General features: G+C 37.7%; 1 protein-coding gene across 2 annotated transcripts in view; it reads right to left on the bottom strand.

The window, feature by feature from the left end:
* LOC309553742 (protein unc-13 homolog C-like) overlaps window positions 1-21,613 on the bottom strand; it is a 621,348-nt gene that overhangs the window by 168,559 nt on the left and 431,176 nt on the right. For both annotated transcript variants that reach the window (XM_082255119.1, XM_082255120.1), the window contains 4 exons: window positions 19,863-19,951; window positions 14,997-15,146; window positions 12,680-12,803; window positions 1,579-1,635 (listed from right to left, as the gene is read on the bottom strand). In XM_082255119.1, coding sequence (XP_082111245.1) covers window positions 1,579-1,635; window positions 12,680-12,803; window positions 14,997-15,146; window positions 19,863-19,951 — 420 coding nt within the window. The remainder of the gene's footprint in view (window positions 1-1,578; window positions 1,636-12,679; window positions 12,804-14,996; window positions 15,147-19,862; window positions 19,952-21,613) is intronic.

Genomic DNA, 21,613 nt, shown 5'->3' with positions numbered 1-21,613 from the left:
ACTTTTGTGAGATACTATATATTGCTGTTTGATACATCCCTGAAGGAAACTGAAACGCGTTGGTTATTTCTTCAACACATTAAGAGAATTTGACCTTATGATATCATGTTATGCAGAAGGAACTACGCATGCTTATAATACATGAATATGAATATGTTATATGAATGCCATGCTTTGGAATGTGTTTCCAACAATCATGCTGCCCAGCTATTTTTATCATGTTTTGTGATTGTCATTAATAAAAATACCAAAAACGTTTAACTAGCTAAATACTTTAGTGGTTACCTTCAAAGTCCCAAGGGGACAATTTGCATTGGTTTTGGCTGCTGCTCCCCACTTCTGATTGGGCAACGTGATATAATATATCCTCTGCCACAGCAGTGAGGTTTATTTATATTTGGTGCAAGGAATTAATATCCATAGTGCAGTGTGAAAAGCACCTAAAAATAAGTTACACGACTTTCTCATTTTTCTTAGTTAGTGACATTTCATCTCATAGGAGGCTGAGGCCATGTCTTTAAAGACCTTGCTTTGTGCACTGGTGTGCAGTCATTTTGGAACAGGAAGGGGCCATCCCCAAACGGTTCCCAAAAAGTCGTGAGCACAACATTGACCAAAATGTCTTGGTATGCTGACTCCTGAAGAGTTCCCTTCATTGGAACTAAGGGGCCAAGCCCAATCACTGAAAAACAACCACACACCATAATCCCCCCTCCACCAAAGGATTTGGACCAGTGCATAAAGCAAGGTCCATAAAGACAAGGATGATCAAGTTTGGTGTGGAGGAACTTGACTGGCCTCCACAGAGTCCTGACCTTAACCCAATAGAACACCTTTGGGATGAATTAGCGTGGAGACTGCGAGCGCAGAGTCAATGCCTGACCTCACAAATGCGCTTCTGGAAGAATGGTCAAACATTCCCATAGACTCACTCCTAAACCTTGTGGACAGCTTTCCCAGAAGAGTTGAAGCTGGTATAGCTGCAACGGGTGGGCCAGCTCAATATTGGACTTTACGGACTAAGACTGGGATGCCATTAATGTTTGAATGCGTGTAAAGGCAGGCATCCCAATACTTTTGACAATATAGTGTATATGAGATCTGTGTTACACACAATGATTTTGGGTTGGTGCCCGCATCAGATCAAGCTAATCAAGTGCAAAGTAATAAAACTATTTACACTGAGAATTCAAAAGTTCTGTCAAAGTTATTGAACTTTTGCATACAATAATAAGAGTTATTAATAGTCTTGTTGTTTGCAAAAAATGCATAATTTATATCTGCATAGCATTGCTGGCAGATGCCGATGAAACTTACATAATTTACAAGCATTGTCTGATTTCAGTAACATCAAGATCTAAAACATATGAACTGCTAAAAAATGATGTTCATGTTAAATAAGTAAAAAATGTTCAGAATATACACGTTAAAGCGTTATCGTCATCCATTTTTCAGATAAAGTGACTTGTTCACCATGAATGGAAGAACTGTGACAGAAGTAAAATAACAGGGAGCTAAGGAAAAGCAGAGCATAAAGTTACTGTGGCAGGTGATTAACTATTGATTTAGCAGTATTACCTTTAATTTAGACAACTGTCCAAGGTCTTTAGCTGCACTGAAAATCATTTGTGGCCCCTGGAGAAAATAAAGACAACAATTTATCCAAACAAGTTCAATGATAATAGTCATGAATATTAATACTGTCACATCTAAATTGTATAATTGAAGCACAGGAACACCATGCAGAGTGTAGGCTTTGTTTAATTAATAGACAAAGTATTTGCAAAATCAAATTATCATTTACAGCGTTCACTTCCTTCACATATTGTAATTCCAGTAACCCTAGATGAAAAGCAACAATTGTTTTCTCTCTGTCAGGGAACAATGATTGAAGCTATTTCACCTTCATAGGTATAAAAAAACAAACACAATTGTACTAAATAAATACATTTTTCATAAACCATAAATTAAGCATTCTATTGACACTTTCACAGCCAGAGTTTTTCAAATTTAGACCAGTCTTTCCCAACCTATTAAATATGGAGGAACCCTTAAAATATTGTTCCAGGGTCAAGGAGCCCTTTCTAGTACTTACCATCATATTTACAGTTCACTGTACATTAGTGTGATGGTCACTGAAAAATACCCCCCCCCCCCCTACAGAAAGCAAAAAAAAATCATTGGTGTCAGCGGTTACTCACCTGAGAGGCAGAAGTTGCTCATTGTACAAGGAACCCCCGGAACCTTCTGGAGCAACCCTAGGGTTCCACAGAACTCTGGTTGGGAAAGGCTGGCTTAGACACTCAGACTGAGTTTAGCAGCTATTATGCATCAGTTATCTTGACAATAATTCTATGACTAATTGTTCTGACTGACATTGGAACTAGAAACACACAGTCTGCACATTCCTAGTGCTGCAAGTTTAATGAACACTCTCACGTAAAGGGGGGGGCATTTTACATTTATACTTATAAAGTCATGTTGTGGTTGCAAAGGGCATTCAACATAAATACAGTGCTCATATGCAGGAGAGTTGGTGCTAAGAATCCTCCATTAATGGAAAAATTAGTACAAACCCAAGTTGGCCTGCAGTACTGTATGTAGGTGTTTAACAATGATCACAGATATATGGAAAGTGAAAGCTGACTTCATATGAAAGGGTCTTATTAACCTGCAGGCAGACTCGTGTTAACCTTAAATGACTGCTTACATAAAATATGCTACAGTGCGACCCTGAAAATGCCATCATGTTAAGGCATTTAACTTAACACAGTGCAAAAAAGTACAATTAGTGTGAATATGTTGTACATTACCTCCCTCCCCATATATCTTGAATTCTCATGTAGATTCTTACCGCACCACATGAGGCAACGACTGTGATGATAGGCGGTTAATGCTTTGAGAAGAGGTCTTTACTTTTAGGTCCCCCATCTTAATGCCTACATGGAGCTGAGGAACACTCTGGCTGGTATATGCATGGTGGGAACCCAACAGATTTCCAGTTAGGATGATACATGCTTGTATTAATTTTTTTTTTTTATTACTCACTCACGTGCTCATTATTACCCCTGCTTGTAATAATCTTATTTAAGTGCTGGCCAGCTTTAGTTTTTTTGCATACTAGTCCACGTGCCTTGTGTTCCAAGCAGTAATCTTTGGAGTTGAAGGACCCTCTTGTTATTTTATTAAAAAAAAAAATACTGTTTAAATAATTGCAGCTGCATACCTACTGAATCACATCAAGAGAGATACCCCAAAGATGGTGGTCTGTTTACTTGGGGCTACATGCTTCCTATTCAAGGATCTCCTCAGCTCTGATCCCCTCAGAGTTTACAGTAGAGCCAAGTAAAAAAAAAATGAATATTACAATACCTTTTTAAGGTTTAGGGATATGAAAATTATAAAACAACTCCACCCTTATATAACAATATATTATTTTTAAGTTCATAGGAAAAAAAAAACTTGTAGAAACTTATGAAAATATTTCATTAGAGACCAAACACCACTATATATCTAATGAAAAAGCTCTTAAACGTAGATATCAAGTACAGAGAACTCCTTTCCCCAATATGGTGTAGGGGTACTTCAAAGGAAATTGGAGTTGAGAGAAATATTAAAACTGCCATTGCTAATCTACATGTAAAAATGCAATCTGTCTCTGTCTGTCTAAGCTAGTAGAGCTACAGTATCAGACCCTTGTTACTATCTGAGGACTTGGCTGCAATTTATTAAGCTGCTTGTAACAGATCAGTGACCAAAGAGTCCTAATGTATAATTGTGTAGCAATAAAAATAAAAATATTTTAAGCTTCTGTTGAAATAAAAGTCCCAGCAGCAATACGGTGGGATTTGACCTACTTCTGACCACCTTTGCACAATTATATTGATTTAATAGCTCTAAGCAGCAACAGCTTCCAGTTTTACTATGTTCTTTTCTGCTTAGAAATGTTTACAGTAAAGATTGGGAGCCAGGCTTAGAATGTGTACAAAGGAAACTTAAGTGACATTTGTTGATACACTTCATGGTGACTTTGGTTGCAGAGGCACAGGCTTCTATACCTCTGGACATTTTTTTTATTGGAAGAACATAATATAATAATTACAATTTACAGGTGCATCTCATAAAATTAGAATGTCATCAAAAAGTTAATTTACTTCAGTAATTCAATTCAAAAAGTGAAACTCATATATTTTATATATCTGCAGATGAGCTGAAGGCCACTACCAAAGCAACCTGGGGTTCCATAACACCTCAGCAGTGCCACAGGCTGGTCGCTTCCATGCTACCGAACAAGTGTTGAGTACATACTATACTGTACATGGACATACTTTTCAGTAAGCCTACATTTCTGTATTAAAAATAATTTTTTTATTGGTCTAATATAATATTATACTTTTCTGAGATACTGAATTTTCTGTTTTCACTAGCTGTAAGCTTTAACCACTCTGCAACCACTCACAGTAATACTACTGCGGCAGAGTGGCTCGTTCCCGTCCAGCCACGTAGTATTAACGTGACTGGACTCCTCCCCTTCTGGGCGGCGCTTGCGCGCCGCCGGAGGCTCGCTCCCGCTGTTTTCATTCACAGCGGGAGTCGGGCCAGGGGAGGAGCAGCGGCGATCGCCGCTGCTCTTACCCGATCGTCGGGGATCGAGTCTGGAGATCCGCCCGCTGTGTGTAAACACAGCGGGCGGATCTCCATAGTGACAGGGAGTGACAGATCGGACTGTTCAGCATAGCTGGACATCCGATCTGTCCATGAATCACATAGTCACCTCCCCCCCTACACGTCAGTAAGCACCAGGCATACATTAACCCCTCCCTCTCCAATAAAATTAACCCCTTCCCTGCCAGTGTCATTTTTACAGTAACAGTGCATATATATAGCACTGATTACTGCAGTAATGTCACTGGTACCCCCAAAAGTGTCAAAAATGTCAGTCAGGGGTCCGGTCTGTCCGCCGCAATGTCGCAGTCCCGCAAAAAAAATCGCAGATCGCCGCCATTACGCGTTAAAAAAAAAACACCAAAAATGACAGAAATCTTTCCCTTTGTTAGTAAACGCAATAACTTTTGCGCAAACCAATCAAAATACGCTTATTGCGATTTTTTTTACCAAACATATGTAGCATAAAACAAATTGGCCAAAAACTTTTAAAAAAATTGGTTTTTACATCTTTTTTGGGGGGAATTTCATATAAAAAAATGTGAAAAATATTGTTATTTTTTCAAAATAAACGCTCTTTTTTTGTTTATAGCGCAAAAAGTAAAAATCGCACAGGTGATCAAATACCACCAAAAGAAAGCTCTGTTTGTGGGAAAAAAAGGACGTAAATTTCGTTTGGGTACGGCGTCGCACGACCGCGCAATTGTCAGTTGAAGTTGCACAGCGCCGAATCGCAAAAAGTGGCCTGGACGGAAGACAGCAAAATCCTCCGGTTGTAAAGTGGTTAATCATCAAAATTAAAAGAAAGAAATGCTTGAAACATATCACTGTGTGTAACGCATCTATATAAAAGATATGCGTTTCACTTTTTAAATTGAATTACTGAAATAAATAACTTTTTGATGATGTTCTAAGATTATGAGATGCACCTGTATATATACAATGCTGATAGTGCCCATGGAAGGACAGAATAGTTTTAGCTATAGCTTAGCTATATACTGTAGCTTAGCTATAGCCTTTTTTGTTTACCTTTGACATGTATCCATTAAAAACGTCCAGGTTTGTCAAAATTTATGGGTCTATGTGGATCTTATATACCCACATCGTACCATCTTTTAAGACCCAATGCTTATGAAACAGATCTTTTTTATGAAAATTAAAAATGTGTGTAAGAAACATACATTTGAAAGATAAATAAGAAAAGTCAAGAAATCAAAATAGGATGGAGCCGTACCACAGTCTGAAAATCATAGGTTCAGTCAAAGACATTCTGTCATTCAGTGTTATAGGCCTAAAGAGGATAATAATAGAATCCCTAATACCCATCAATATCCCTGATGCTCTCTGTCATAAGCGCAATATTTATAAACATAATTTTGATTATAGTGCGGTTGATTCAGTCATGGGATCATGTATCAAATGACATGTCTCTCGTCTCCCCTTAACTACACTGTGCAAGTACAATACCAATGACTATTTTGAAACTATATTCAACTTTGGGTATAATAAATCTCGCACTATGTTCCATGATATTGATCCTATTTAATATAAATGAATTTGTATCCCATCTGAAAACTCACTGTAAAGCTTAATTCTGAATAATGTTGCTTTCTATTTAAACCTAGCTACTTATAAAATGTGGTTGCCTTGTCTACAGCAATTAACTATAAGTAGCTAGGATAAATAGGCAGCAACTGATGCCAGAATCTGTCAGGATAGTGCAAGCCTGTTCTACCCCTTTTTGTGTTTAACAACCATCTGCTTAGCTTCCCACTACAGTGAAATGCTAACATGTGTTAAATCACAATTACCCTAAGAACTATAATTACTGGATTTTTTGGCAGAGGAACAAGGAACAGTCGGCATGGCAGTGTATCACAACATATGATAATAATATCAGTTTGTTGTTTGTATTAGAAAGCCACCATGAGACTCACAATATACATGATCCTTTAAAACATTCAGTTATATCCAACTGTCATATGTAAATAATGAAAACTGGTATAAATAGGTGTAAACTAGAATGTATGCTATGCACACTATCTGGTGATCCTTCTCACGTGTTGTATATGAATTGTAAAAAAAAGCTCTCAAACTTAGGATCTAAATACAAAAATATTTCCAGCTGAGAGAGGGTAAGAACAAACATATGTTAATTAACTAATTATAAGAAATTCTGTATAGCAGCTCAACAGCAATGTTTTCTCTTTGTTTAATGTAAAAAGTGCACTGACTCAACCACAAATATTTTGTGGCCTACCACTGATTGTCAGTTGTATATTGAAGGATATTGCTGTATCCAGTCTACTCTTCTTGGCATGTCGGAAGTTTAAAGGTGGGAATAGGTGATTAAATGGAATGCACACAGCTGTCAGGTAATTTAGTATATTATAGAAACCCTAGAGACGTTAACTTTGCCTTCTGTTTCAAAGTCCAACAATATGCAGGCCCTTCTTCTAGCAAAAGAACTGCTATAGCTCAAAAGCCTGAAAGCCATATTTAAATGTCATTTGCTTACTGGACATTTAATGAGATCAAATTCTGCCCACAAAACAAAAAGGGCAATTGCTAAATATTACATGTTCAGATTTTCTAGCCCACTCTGTGACTAAATAATGAATAAATGACTGAGGCAGTTCAAGTTGGAGTTCTGCAGCAGTCTCAAAGTCTGTGCATAAAGTTATTCCTGTCACCACAAAGTAGCCTGTGCAAGTTACAGAGTTCAGGGTGCACTGATGAGACAAGGAAACCTTTGTGCCTACAACCAGTTGTGGTTAATAACTAAATGTTAACTATCATGATATGCTACAAGAAAGTATAAATTCTGTGAGGAAGGCACTCTCTCAGATCTGAAAGAGGACCTTCATCATGAGAGGAGCAAGGGTAAAGTGCTCCTCAGGGAGAAAGTACAGAAGGCAAGTGGCCTAGAAAATGATAGTAGGCACAGGTAAAATAATATTTTACAGTTGTCACAAAACAGAATTAGAGGGAAAATCTTCAATTGGGAATGTTTGTTCTGATGACAACTGTCAGAGGCGGGACGTACCCTAATTTTGGAGAGATTTTCACGTATTTTCTGGTATGTTTCTAGGGATAGGAATTGCAAGGAAATCTCCATGATTGGGCTTCCTTTAACCCTTTCTTTAGTTATTTAAGCTTAAAGGAGAAGTTTGGGATCCTAACAAATAAATAAACATATTCATCTCTCTGCTGAAGCATCCTCCTGATGCTGGCTTTAAGAGTCCTGGCTGATCATGTGGCAGCTGAACTGACAGCTCTCTGCCTTTAGTTCCAGCAGTGCCTGTGCTAGGATTTCCCCTTCCCTTCTCCAATCCTTCTGCTGCCAGAGAGAGTAGAGGGTGGGTGCTGCTGTCTCTCGCTTTCAGTCACATGGTGAGAAACTGAACCTTCTGTCAATCAGACAGCTGTGGTGAGTCCCAATAATATTATCAAGATCCTTCATGATATTGGCTTGGCTCTGCCCCATCAGCCGCTAGTGTACAATAGCATTAGGAAATGTACTCCTGTGACTAAAAAGAAGTATAGGCAAATACAAGTTGCCTTTACTTTCCTTTTAAACATCAAAACCAAGTCTAGAAGTTAATTTGGAATTCAATCTTTGACTATTTGTCCATTAGACTTAGAGTTTAAGAACTGGGGACACATACAGTTTTGCATTTGAAGGTCTTTGATGCAAGGTTAATTAATGTTCATGGCAAGGGGCATTTTACATTTTAAAAAAGGCATAATGATTTTATAGTAGATCAAATAATCTTCCTATTTCTGTAACATTTTTTTAGTGCTCTTCGGCAATAGCCTGATTCTTCTTCCCCCATAATATTATAAACATAATAATGGGGATAGTTTTGAGACAAAAGCAAACAGTGATGACTCAACTAGTTTATCATGTTAATTTACACGACAGCCCAAGACTGTAAGAAGAAAATTAAACATCATCTATTTACCATCAAATGTCAATTCCTGAAGAGGAAACATACTGATGTCTTTATTTAATTTCCAGTACTGATCTAAATGGTGCCAAATTGTGTTATGATCCTCAGTTCACAGTGTCACATGTAGTACACATCCATTGTGACTGCTATGAATGGATATAAGGCAGTGGAATAAAATGTTTCTCTAAACAAAGAACAAAGTGAAATCTCATAATGCCAAAGGCCTGTTGTGACTTAAATGTACTGACTGTCACTGTGTGAGCAACATTCTTTTACTTTACAGAATTTCATTTGTAAAATATTGAATGCAGACTTAAAAACATGCTGCTGTTTGCCTCCAAACGTCATAGAACCTGTCCCTGCTCTTTAACAGATGTAAAGACAGACTAACATTGTGTTAGGTAATGTTTTTCAATTAATTCTCTAAATTTGTTAAACTGATGTTCTTTTTTTCTTTCCTCTTCCCCTATATATCTCTTTCATTTTACAAACAGAATTTAAGACATGATAAAGGATTTACAGGCTCCTCGTCCTTTGGCTTGCTCTGTTTGATTGAAACCTGAAAAGGAGCCATCCCATAGGGACAAGTCAACTTATGCATCTGTGTGTAAATTTTATCTGGAGCTACTGAGCTCTGTAAATAACTGGCTTTGTACAAAGGCAAAGAGGAGACAGAGAACAAAAATTTAAGAGGAGCCTAAACTCCAAGCAATAGTTCAAATTTACAAAACCACTGCACATTAAGTTTACCCTTTATACATTTTAGAATCTGTCTTCTGGATGTACCTTTGAATGGACATTAGGCTGTAACATGTTTACTCCATTAGCACCTGCGACTGGTTATACAATTTAACAACTACCTGATTGTGAACTGGATACTAATGTACTATGCCAGGAATACATAAATGCCAACAGAAAGAACAAGGACAATGGGAAATACTAATGACAGGAATATTGCTGATGTAATTTTTTTTTTATTTACTGTTTTTAAATGATATTTAAAAAAATGCATACTTTTGTACCCAATATGTTGTAATGTGTGTGCCTTAATATTCTGATAGTTATAAAATAAATCCCCTTTTGACAGGCAAAAGCTAACACTTTGTGTGGCTGGTGACTTTCAATCCCTAAATCACTTGATCACTATTTTAATTATGGTATAAAAATCACATACCTATAATATAAAAAAAAACAAAAAAAAACAGTGCACTAAAAAAAAAAACGTATATGCCCTAAAAAAATATTAAAAACATATTAAGATATTCAAGTTAGTTATAATGTTATTACCAAGTTAACTGACCCATTCTAAAGCTGCTAAACTTTCAGAGGATTAAACCCAGTATAATAATTTAAAATGTTAACAATTAACACCTCCTATTTAATAAAAATGAGATTATTTTAGATGAAATAAAGGATGAACATACAGTTGTGCTCATAAGTTTACATACCCTGGCAGAATTTATGATTTCTTGGCCATTTTTCCAAGAATATGAATGATAACACAAACACTTTTCTTTCACTCATGGTTAGTGTTTGGCTGAAGACATTTATTATCAATCAACTGTGCTTACTCTTTTTAAATCATGACGACAACCGAAACTACCCAAATGACCCTGATCAAAAGTTTACATACCCTGGTGATTTTGGCCTGATAACATGCACACAAGTTGACACAAAGGGGTTTGAATGACTATTAAAGGTAACCATCCTCACATGTGATCTGTTTGCTTGAAATTAGTGTGTGTGTATAAAAGGTCAATGAGTTTCTGGACTCCTGACATACCCTTGCATCTTTCATCCAGAACTGCACTGACGTTTCTGGATTCTGAGTCATGGGATAAGCAAAAGAGTTGTCAAAGGATCTGCGGGAAAAGGTAGTTGCACTTTATAAAACAGTAAGGGATATTAAAAGATATTTAAGGAATTGAGAATGCCAATCGACAGTGTTCAAACTCTAATCAAGAAGTGGAAACTGAGGGGTTCTGTTAAAACCAAACCATGGTCAGGTAGACCAACTAAAATTTCAGCCACAACTTCCAGGAAAATTGTTCAGGATGCAAAGAAAAGCCCACAAATAACTTCAGGTAAAATACTGGACTCTCTGAAAACATGTGATGTGGCTGTTTCAAGATGCACAATAAGAAGGCACTTGAAGAAAGATGGGCTGCATGGTCAAGTCGCTAGAAGAAAGCCATTACTACACAAATGCCACATAGTATCCCACTTACAATACACCAAGCATCATAGAGACAGGCCTCAAACCTTCTGGCACAAAGTCATTTGGAGTCATGAGACCAAAATTGAGCTTTTTGACCAAAACCATAAACGCTACATTTGGAGAGGAGTCAACAAGGACTATGATAAAAGGTACTCCATTCCTACTGTGAAACACGGAGGTGGATCACTGATGTTTTGGGATGTATGAGCTACAAAGGCACAGGAAATTTGGTCAGAATTTATGGAAAGATGAATGCAGTATGTTATCAAAAAATATTGGAGGAAAATGTGCATTCATCAGCCCGGAAGCTGTGCATGGGACGTACTTGGACATTCCAACATGACAATGATCCTAAACACAAGGCCAAGTTGACCTGTCATTGGCCACAGCAGAATAAAATGAAGGTTCTGGAGTGGCCATCTCAGTTGACCTCAATATATTGAGCCATGGGGAGATCTCAAACGTGCAGTTCATGTAAGACAGCCCAAGAATTTACAGGAACTGGAGGCTTTTTGTCAGGACAAATGGGCAGCTTTGCCATCTGAGAAGATAAAGAGCCTCATCCACAAATATCACAAAAGGCTTCAAGCTGTCATTGATGTTAAAGGGGGCAATGCACAGTATTAAGAACTGTGGTATGTAAACTTTTGATCAGGGTCATTTGGGTAGTTTCTGTTGCCATTATGATTTAAAAGAGTAAACACAGTTGATTGATAATAAATGGCTTCAGCCAAACACTAACCATGAGTGAAAGAAAAGTTTTTGTGTTATCATTCATATTCTCTGAAAAATCATAAATTCTGCCAGGGTATGTAAACTTATGAGCACAACTGTATGTCTCATTAAGAATGATGACAGTGAGGCAACTGGCCACTTTATTATCTGTAGGCACCCTACTAATTATTTGCGCACTGTAATTATTAGCTAAATGTACCTGTGTTTGGTTCGGACAGGTTCAACGAACATGATTAAAGTGTGACTTCACTTTTGTTGACAAAAAAACTTTCCCCTCTGGGTGATCTATGTACATTACAAGGATTTTAACAATCTGTGTTGAAGATTCTTACCTTTTGTTATTCTGAAGAAATCACTGTTTGTTCCTCTATGTCCCTGTGCTCAGTGAGTCTAATGGGAGTGATTTCATAACTATCAACCAGCTTTTGCAGAATTAGGGCTCTAATGAGGAAAGTTGCAGGGTCTGTATCCTTTAAATGTGATTTCCTAGAGGGAATATCCTATCAAAAATGACATTTTGTTGCAGTGGAGGCCAAAAATCAGACTTGTATCTTAATGCAGACTTCTGAGAAAATTAATGAGTCAATAATGAGTCAATCACACAAGCAGGAAATGACTTATCTGGGGTGTGTTCAGTACACATTCTGTGTACAAAACACCTCCCGGTAGCCATATTGCATTGCACTTTACTGTAAATTACATTGCTGCAGATTAAGATGGAAAGGCAATCTTGTATATGCTATATTATTATTTTTTTTTTTTTTGCTATTTTGTTCCCAATGAAAGTGGAGTTACCTTTTAAATTTTGAACACTATCAATCCCTATTATTCATTCACCATCCCTGAGAAAGGTCCGACCCCATACTTTAGAAAGCTCGAAAAACTCTGTGTGCAATAAAAATGACTTCCTACACTCAGAGGCACTTAGACCTGCCCTTCTGGGAATTCCAACAAGGCCTAATTGTTGCCTAATGGTTGCCTAGTGGTCTAAGTTAAGGCTATGTATGACACACTTATATAAAAGCAAATATGATTGTTTTAGAAAACATTATTGCACATTACAAGACAATGGCACTTTTATAATAATATAAAATGTTATACTACTTACTATTTGATCCGTCAGAGGGGGAAGTACAATCTGCTTTTCAATTGTATTGAGGACTAATTTCCACAGCTCCTTCAAAACACGTTTCAACACGGTCTTCTCACATATTTTGGCAGACACTGATAAACTGAAACAAGTTTAAAAAAAATTGAAAATGATAAAAATGGTCGCAATGATCTAAAATATCACAAAGCAAAGATAATGCCTTCTTCCTTAGATTTATGAGCCCAGATACATTTATGATATGTTTTACAGTTTGTGTTTTTTTCAAGCAGCTACAGCCTGAGTAGAAACCTGTCCCCTTCCAGAATCCTTTCTCTCTGTGTGAAAGCAATCATCTTTCTGCAGAGGTCTGACACACCTCCTACTGGGTCAGAACTATACAGTAGTTCTACAATTAGCAAAGCTCAGGCTCTGTACTGATTGGAGCACTCACTCTGATTCAGCAGGAGGGCTGTTGGACCTCCGCGAAGGGATCACTGCTTCCCCACAGAGAGTACTAGTGGTAGTCTGAAGCATGCTGCCAGGCAACAGGAAGTAGGTCTTAAATCATAGATGAGGAAAATGTATTTATTGATTATCCAGTTTCTGACAAAGCACATGACTTTTTTTTTTTGGATTTTAAATTTTCCTTATACAGAAAATGTCATGCCACCTGGATAGAATACTCAGATGTACCGTAATTGCAGAAGCTGTGAGAGAGATATCGTTTTCTTTCTCAGATTTATCAAAGCAATTGTAGCTCTGGTGGCCTTTAACCTCTATCAGCCCAAGCCATTTCTGACACTTCGCTCCTACATGTACAGTGAAAACCAGCATTATTTTGCTAGAAAATTACTCAGAACCCCTTAACATTATCTATGTTTTTTTTTTTTTTTTTCACCAGAGGCCCTAGGGAATAAAATGGTAGTTATTGCAACTTTTTATGTCACAATGTTTTTGCACAACATTTTTTCAAACGTGTTTTTTTTGGAAACCATTTCATGAATTAAATAAAACCCAAAACACTAAAGTTAGCCCATTTTGTATAATGTGAAAGATGATGTTACGCCAAGTAAACAGATAACTAACATGTCACGCTTTAACATTGCGCACACTGTGGAATGACGCCAAATTTCAGTACTTAAAATCTCCATAGGCTACGTCTGCAACTTTTTATGTCACAATGTTTTTGCGCATTTTTTCAAACGAGTTTTTTTTTTGGAAACTGTTTCATGAATTAAATAAAACCCAAAACACTAAAGTTAGTCCGTTTTGTATAATGTGAAAGATGATGTTACGCTGAGTAAGTAGATAACTAACAAGTCACGCTTTAGCATTGCGCACACTGTGGAATGATGCCAAATTTTAGTACTTAAATCTCCATAGGCTACGCTTAAAACTTTGTTTACCTGTTTAGAGTTACAGAGGAGGTCTTGTGCTACAATTATTGCTCTCACTCTAACGTTCATGGCGATACCTCACATGTGTGGTTTTAACACTGCTTACATATGCAGGCGAGGCGTACGTAGACGTTCGCTTCTGCGATCGAGCACGGGGGTGTTATAATTTTTTTATTGTTTATTTATTTTTTTTTACATTTTTACTCTTTCCCTTTTTTTTATCACTTTTATTCCTATTACAAGGAATGTAAACATCCCTTGTAATAGGAATAGGTCATGACAGGTCCTCTTTACAGAGAGATCTGGGGTTTATAAGACCTCACTTCTCTCCTCTAGGCTGGAAAGCCTGAGATTAAAAAAAAAATGTTCTCAGACTTTCCAACTAAAAACATGGCAGTGTTTACATCTGCCTGTGCGGGAACGTTGTGCCCGGCCTCCGAAGGTCATAGAGATGGACAGGGACAATCTGCTCCTCGGTCAACTCTATAGTAAGCATCCGCCACTGGCTGATTCATTCTCTGGCTCGTCAATCACACAGGTGAGCTGGTAAAAGCACCGGAGGGTGGCAGGAGGGGGGATATCAATCTGAACAGCCGCTATGATTGTTTTGCAGGGAATCACCGGCAGAAAAGAAGGATATCTGCAGGCATCATTCAGATATCTTCACTCAAAATCTAGGATGTCATATGACGTCCTACGGGCAGGAAGTGGTCAAAAATAGCTCTCACTCTGGGATAAGGGATATAAACCATAGTAAATCAAAAGTAGAACTGCATACACCTTACATTGCACCCATTTTCATACATGCATGTAATCTGATGATCCCATTTTTTAATAAAGTATTATTCAAACATTTTTGCACATTTACAAGAAAAAACTATTTAAACAACAAACATTAAAAGGTCTTGACACATAAACGCTGGTCAGTCAGTACTAACGTTTTATCCAGAAAATCCATCAAAGGCCGCAGTACAATTTCGGCATCTATGGTTGCGCTGTTCCTGTTTGTGGATGCGTTTCCATTCCCTCTCATCTGATTTAATTCTACACTCATTTGTCTCACACAGTCTTCAATTATGCTCTGGAAACTGGAAAAAAGAAGAAACTTGAATTAGGTTTTTAGACTTCTTTTCTTTTGCCACCAAGTGAGATGCTTTGTCAAACACAAAAGAAGTAAAGGAGGCATCCTACAAAGGTTTTTATCATTGCCTATTCATTTCTTTTTTCTTTTTGGAATGCCGTTTCTTTACATTTCCCTGCACTGATGTCTCCCCGTCTGCTCATTTCTCTCTTCTATACTGTGATGCTGATTGGCAGCATCGCTTCTTTGCTTTATTAAGCTCGTGTGAGTTAAAGCCAATACAGATAAATTTTTTTCTTTCTAAGCTTCTAAATATTTTGCTTCTGATGCTTCTTTTTGATGAACAAATTATGGATATCACAGAACTTCTTTAAGCTGTAGAAAGCTGAAAACAGCAGACTATTACTAATTATCACTTACATGTATGGTGGCAAGGTGGCTCTGCTGCGCAGAATCATGTACCTAGTACGTAATCCTACACTTCCAGGTCTGGGGCGCGCATGCATGCCACTGGCGACCCGCTCCTGCTGTGATTATGCACAGCGGGAGCTGATCTGTAGGTACTGCAAACTCAATGTCCGCCAGCACCCAATGATCATTAGGCAGAGAGCCAGACTGGAAATCTGTCTTTGACAAGGCAGAGGCAGGTAGAGGCAAGGCAGATTGCCATTCTGTCAGTAGGGAAGGCATGGATCCAGTGTTCCTGCAAGGCAGGAACATGGATCCATGCCTTCCCATACAAAAAGCACCTCCAACACAGTACACAAACACGGGCTAGGCACACAGTTAACCCTTTGATTGCCCTTGATGTTAATCCTTTCCCAGCCAGTACCATTAGTAGAGTGGCAGTGCATATTTTTAGCACTGATCACTGTATTAGTGTCACTGGTCCCCAAAAAGTGTCAAAATTGTCAGTTAGTGTCCGATTTGTGCGCCACAATATCACAGTCCCACTATAACAGGTAAAACAATTACAGGTAAAAAATAAAAATAAATTAAAATTCCATAAATATTTTCCATAGTTTATAGACACTCTAACTGTTGCGCAATCAAATCAATATACGCTTATTGGGATTTTTTTTACCATAAATATGTAGCAGAATACATATTGGCTAAGTCCCCGTTCACACTGGGGCGACCTGTGAGGCGACCTGGTCGCCTCACAGGTCGCCTCACAGGTCGCCGTAGGTCGCCTTCCATAGGGAAGCTGCGGACCCGTTCTAATAGGAGTGACACAAGTCGCTCCGACTTAGAAAAAGGGTCTGGAGCTTCTTTGGGGCGACCCGGAGCGACCGTCATAGACTTCAATGTTATGAAGTCCGTGCCGGCCGCTCCGAGGTCGCCCCCCCAAGTCGGATCGCCCCTGTGTGAACGGGGCCTTAAACTGATGAAGAAATTCGATTCTTTTTTTTTTATTGGATATGTTTTTTGAGCAGAATGTAAAATATGTTGTTTTTTCTTTCCAAATTGTTGATGTTTTTTTGTTTATAGCTCAAAAAATTAAAAAGCAGAGGTGATCAAATACCACCAAAAGAGAGCTCTGTATGTGGGTACACCATTGCATGACTGTGCAATGCTGTCAGTTAAATTAACGCAGTGCCATATCGAAAAAAATGGCCTGATCATGAAGGGGGTAACTCTTCCGGAGGTCAAGTGGTTAAAGGCTTCAAAGTGCCTATAGAATCAAAATAATAATATCAAATGAATAATAATAATAATTACATTTTAAAATAGTATCACATTTACTTTATATTGTAAAAATAATTTATTGTATAAATAAGGGACACATTTTCCAGCAAGGGGATTTATTTTTACTGTGAAAGATTTCCTTTGTTTTCTTGTTCTCATGGACAAAAAGTGAAAGAATATTTCCCAAATGGAAAAAAGACAGGAAAAAGAAACTGACTAAGGTTTTACCACTCTGTAGCCTAAGACTCAAAAATGTGATGCCTATGGACATACTTTATAGTAAAAGCAGTTCACATGCATTAGTGCCCTTAAAAAAAATCCAATGTGTAGAAATACAGTTTTATCAGTGATAGAACCATTTTATCAAATATCCTTTGTGAAATGTTTCTGTTGTGGGAAACCCAGAAGTGAGTGCAACATGGAAATGGGGGCTGTCAGCTTTGAGCCCCCAAATCTAAAAAAAAAAAAATCCCACTGCATTATTGTGCATTTCCTATATCTCTTTCCAAAAAGCTTGTATAGAGTGACAGCTGTAAGTTCCACTTAAACATGCTGGACTACAGAACACTCCCTTATGGTATTGAGATTTGATTAAGATATTATAGGATTTGATTTGATTGATATATTAGATATAGGAAGGCCTTATGTAGTTCTGAAGGGGAGAGCTGGGCAAGTAAGATAACACTGTTAGTGAATTTGGTGCAGCAGAGGTAGTGATACCAGCTTGAATAGTAGGTTAGGAGCTTACTGGATTTCTGGTGGGATCGACTTATAGTGTTATGTACATGCAACATTTTTAATGGGATAAAACATAGTGAAATGCCATGTGTTACAGAAATATATTTTAAAAAGTTTTTTTTTTTTTGCTAGGGCATTACGTACAGCATATTCCAAAAAAGTGGCTGATTTATGTACAGGGAATAGCTATAATATGTATAGAGTGTAACAATATGGATTCAACTGATTTGCGTGTTTGGCACATGGATATACAGTAGTAAGGGTGCCAAAAGAAGATGCTGCAATACTCTGCGTTTAAAGGACCTCTCCTGATTTAAAAAAAAAAAAATGGATGTTAAATTACAATAATACATCTTTGAACCAAATACTTAACTTACTTAAATTGAACAATATAAGCTATTATGTGTCATTATAGCTTTTGCAAGTTGCATGTTATTGACAATCTACTCTGTATTTATTATTACAATTACTCTTTGTAGCCAAATTGGCAGGGTCTTTCATTAAAAAAAAGATTTTATGTACTGTTATCAGTTACTGGAATAATAACATCTGCAAAAGCACATAGTGGATAGCTTCTATTGATTGATGACTGCTAACTTTTTTGACAGGACTCAGATCACTCCACCTAGGACAGGTTGATGAGGAGCAATCCCTAGAGTTTAGAAATATTGTATACCTTAGTGACTATTAGAAACATGAGAGCAAGTGTGTATACCTATAGGGTAGATGTTTCCTTGATGTTGCTATGGGATTTTGGTATGGGGAAAAAAAAAAAAAAAATATATATATATATATATATATATATTTAGTGGGTTCTGACGTTCTCTTTATGTGTATCTAAACTGATATTTTTTATAATTTACACCAGATCTGGTTTTAGATGGTCCCTGGCCATATTCCAGATGTCCTATAGAGAATAATGGTACCTTACCCTTCCATTGTATCCAAGTACTTTGTGGTTGACTGTAAACCTGCACAAACAAGTTTACAGGATTCTTCAACAAGCATTGCCCTATTACCCTTGTAACATTAGATTGTATTGCTTGAGGACATAAAAAAGTGTGTTACAGATTTAAGTGTTAAGCATTAGCAATTTTTTAGTATAAATATATATTTGCAAATACACTTCTTACTAACCGGTGAGATGAAATACAATACATAAGTCATGCAAACAATGGTATATTGTTGCTGGAACTGATTTGTGGGTATTAAAAAAAATCAGAGCTGTTGCCCATAGTAACCTGTCTTCACAGTTTTACACCTGCAAGTTTTTTTTTCTTTTTCATTGAACAGTTTTCGTCAGCAAGTCACCTTCCTAGATTATTTTTGTGATTGTTTTTGCTTTTGAAGCATGCTCAAGTGTAACTACACACATAATGCGCGGAGCTCCCGAGTATGGCCGCGTAGTCTCGGAGCTCTGTCCCGGTCCGACCAGTCCAGCTCCACTGCCACAAACAGCCTGAGCTCATCCGAGCCCCCCCCCCCCTGGCTTACATTGATCACTGGGACACCCAAGTTCACCCCCATGTCACCAGGGTCGGTCCTGAGGGACCTCTCTCGCCAGCCCGGCTCCTCAGCTCCTGGGGATTCTAAGATAGCACCCGCTTCACATAATTCTCCAGAGGATAGGTGAAAGGATATGGAGGAAAGCATGGAGGGAGCTTCACAGACATCTTCCCAGACTGACATCAACATTAACCCTGTGAGTACTCTCCTTCCCACAATACTGTGCCTGGCATCCACTAAATCTCTCTTAGAGAGAACACTGGACGAGCTCCTGTTCACCCCTTTGAGGGACCCTGCAGCAAGCCCTGCTATGTTGACCATCTTGGGCCAAACCTCACCAGCTACCCCTATGGACTTCTCCACTACGATGAACACTTTCTCTAAGATGCTATTGAGGGGGTTAGTGCAAACAGCTTTCCACATTACAACTACTTTACAAGCAGACCTTTAAAATCTAGGCTCCAGAATTGAAGATATAGAGAATAAAGTGGAACAGATGGTTTCCTGAACCACTCAAAACACAGATAATTTACAGGAGCCACAGGATCACCTAGACATGGCTAAGGCCAAAATAGACAATTCGGTAAATCGTTCTCAACGATATCATATGATCTTTGATGGTCTGCATCAAAGGACTCCCTGAATCATACACATAACCTCTTTACAGGAGCTACATAAATATCTGGACAGGGAACACGGCTTTATCATTTATTCATTACATAAATCCAAACGATTACATTTTGTATATAGAGCATTAAACATTTCATAATAAAGATACATGGATGTTTACCTTGTGCCATATATACAGCTGAGTTCATCAAGCACTGAACTGAGCTTCACTTGAAGTTCTTTAAGCATTATACTGGCATCAGGATCCAGCTGTAGAGAGGAACAGTTACATGTACATGATTAGTGCATATTTTATAACACATATGAAACCCTATCTAAAATGTAGCTGACTTAAGTCTTCTTTAATGATGATTTTCCCACAACTTTGCAAGAAGATCTGGAAATGATTGCTCATTGTGGAAACCTATTAGCAGATGTCATTTATCTAAAGGAATTCAACAACACTATGATGAATTTTTGTTTACCAAACATGGGATAGCATATAGAGGGGTGTTTAATCAAAAACTGGCCTAAAGCAAAAAAGGCCAGTTGCATATGGACATACTGTAAGTATTTACTGATGTTTATACTCAGGATCTTGTTGACAAAATGTTCTGTAAAGAATTTGCATAAACATGCACAAAAGTGCGCAAAGGCACGTAGGCATATTCAAGAGTAAAATTCTTTAGAGCCAGTATTGCAATATATACGCATGTAAACATGCGTATAGGTGCATAAAAACATGTATGCACATATATTACTGCACTTATATATTACATTTTCTATTTTTGTTTTACAGCCCTGTACTTATCTCTGTTTTACTGATCTTTACACAGCGGTGTGTATAGTTCTATAGATAACAATGCATCTATATCCAGATCCGTAAAAAAAAAAAACATTGTTTGTTACTTACATGTGCGAAAAGCTTTACACTCATGCCTTTCAGTAACTGTTATTGCCTTCTGCAAACTTGCTCTTCTTGCAGTTTGCCTGTTTCATTGTGGAATTGTAATGCTGGCCATACAGTTACAGAATTTCGGCCAAAACCAGTAGCTTTCTGAAAGATCGTTGACATTCCCGCCGTTTGTGAACCCAACTTTACCGCCGATTTCGATCATGGGCTTGGCTAATGTCGTTGGATCTGAAGGGAAAAACTTTTACCATTTCAACTAAAGTGTATACGTGTGTGGTATAATCGAAACGAAAATAATATTCTGTCTTATATGATTTTATTGTTGTCGAGCGATCACTACGAACATGGAAACGATCATATAAACTAGTTTATTCTATCAGTTAGTGGACAATTCCCTTTTAAACGACGAATGATCGTTTGGCCAACATTCTGTGCGTGTATGGCCAGCCTTAGACTTGCTAGCCTGTGTTCTTTGACTATAGGGAGAACAATCTGCTATAATGTCTACTGGTATTTTTCATATCCTCTGTGTAATACCAGCATTCACTAATGTCTTACAGAGCATTCTGCATGCAATTCTTCACAGACCCCCGTATTCTTTCTCAGTTTTGAAAGATTTTCATTATATTCCTTAAGAATTATATTGTGCTATTTAGAATAAGTCTCATTGGAATAACACCATACAGATGCTATTCTAGTGGTGTAAGTACATGAACTCTGATGTTCTCAGGGAGAAAAAAAAATGTTGGAGTAATCAATAGTGCCTAACACTGCGCGTGATCCTTTTACCTTCATGTAACATGTTTGCACATTTAATGGCTTTTGTACAAAAGGAGTAGATGAAAACAATCAAACTGCAATGGTGTCATTTTGGCTACAAATATTACAGTGGACTTAGTTTTAAAGGTAAAGTACTACTTCCAATACAAAAATGCTATTAAAGGGATGTCTAGCATTAAAAATGTCTAATTCTTGGAATTACCTTTGTCCCATTGGCCTCATTAAAAACCTCTAATTAT

The sequence above is a fragment of the Pelophylax lessonae genome (assembly GCF_965119305.1).
Source record: "Pelophylax lessonae genome assembly, chromosome: 4".
Taxonomy (NCBI): Eukaryota; Metazoa; Chordata; class Amphibia; order Anura; family Ranidae; genus Pelophylax; species Pelophylax lessonae.
This window is presented reverse-complemented; position numbering and strand designations above follow the sequence as displayed.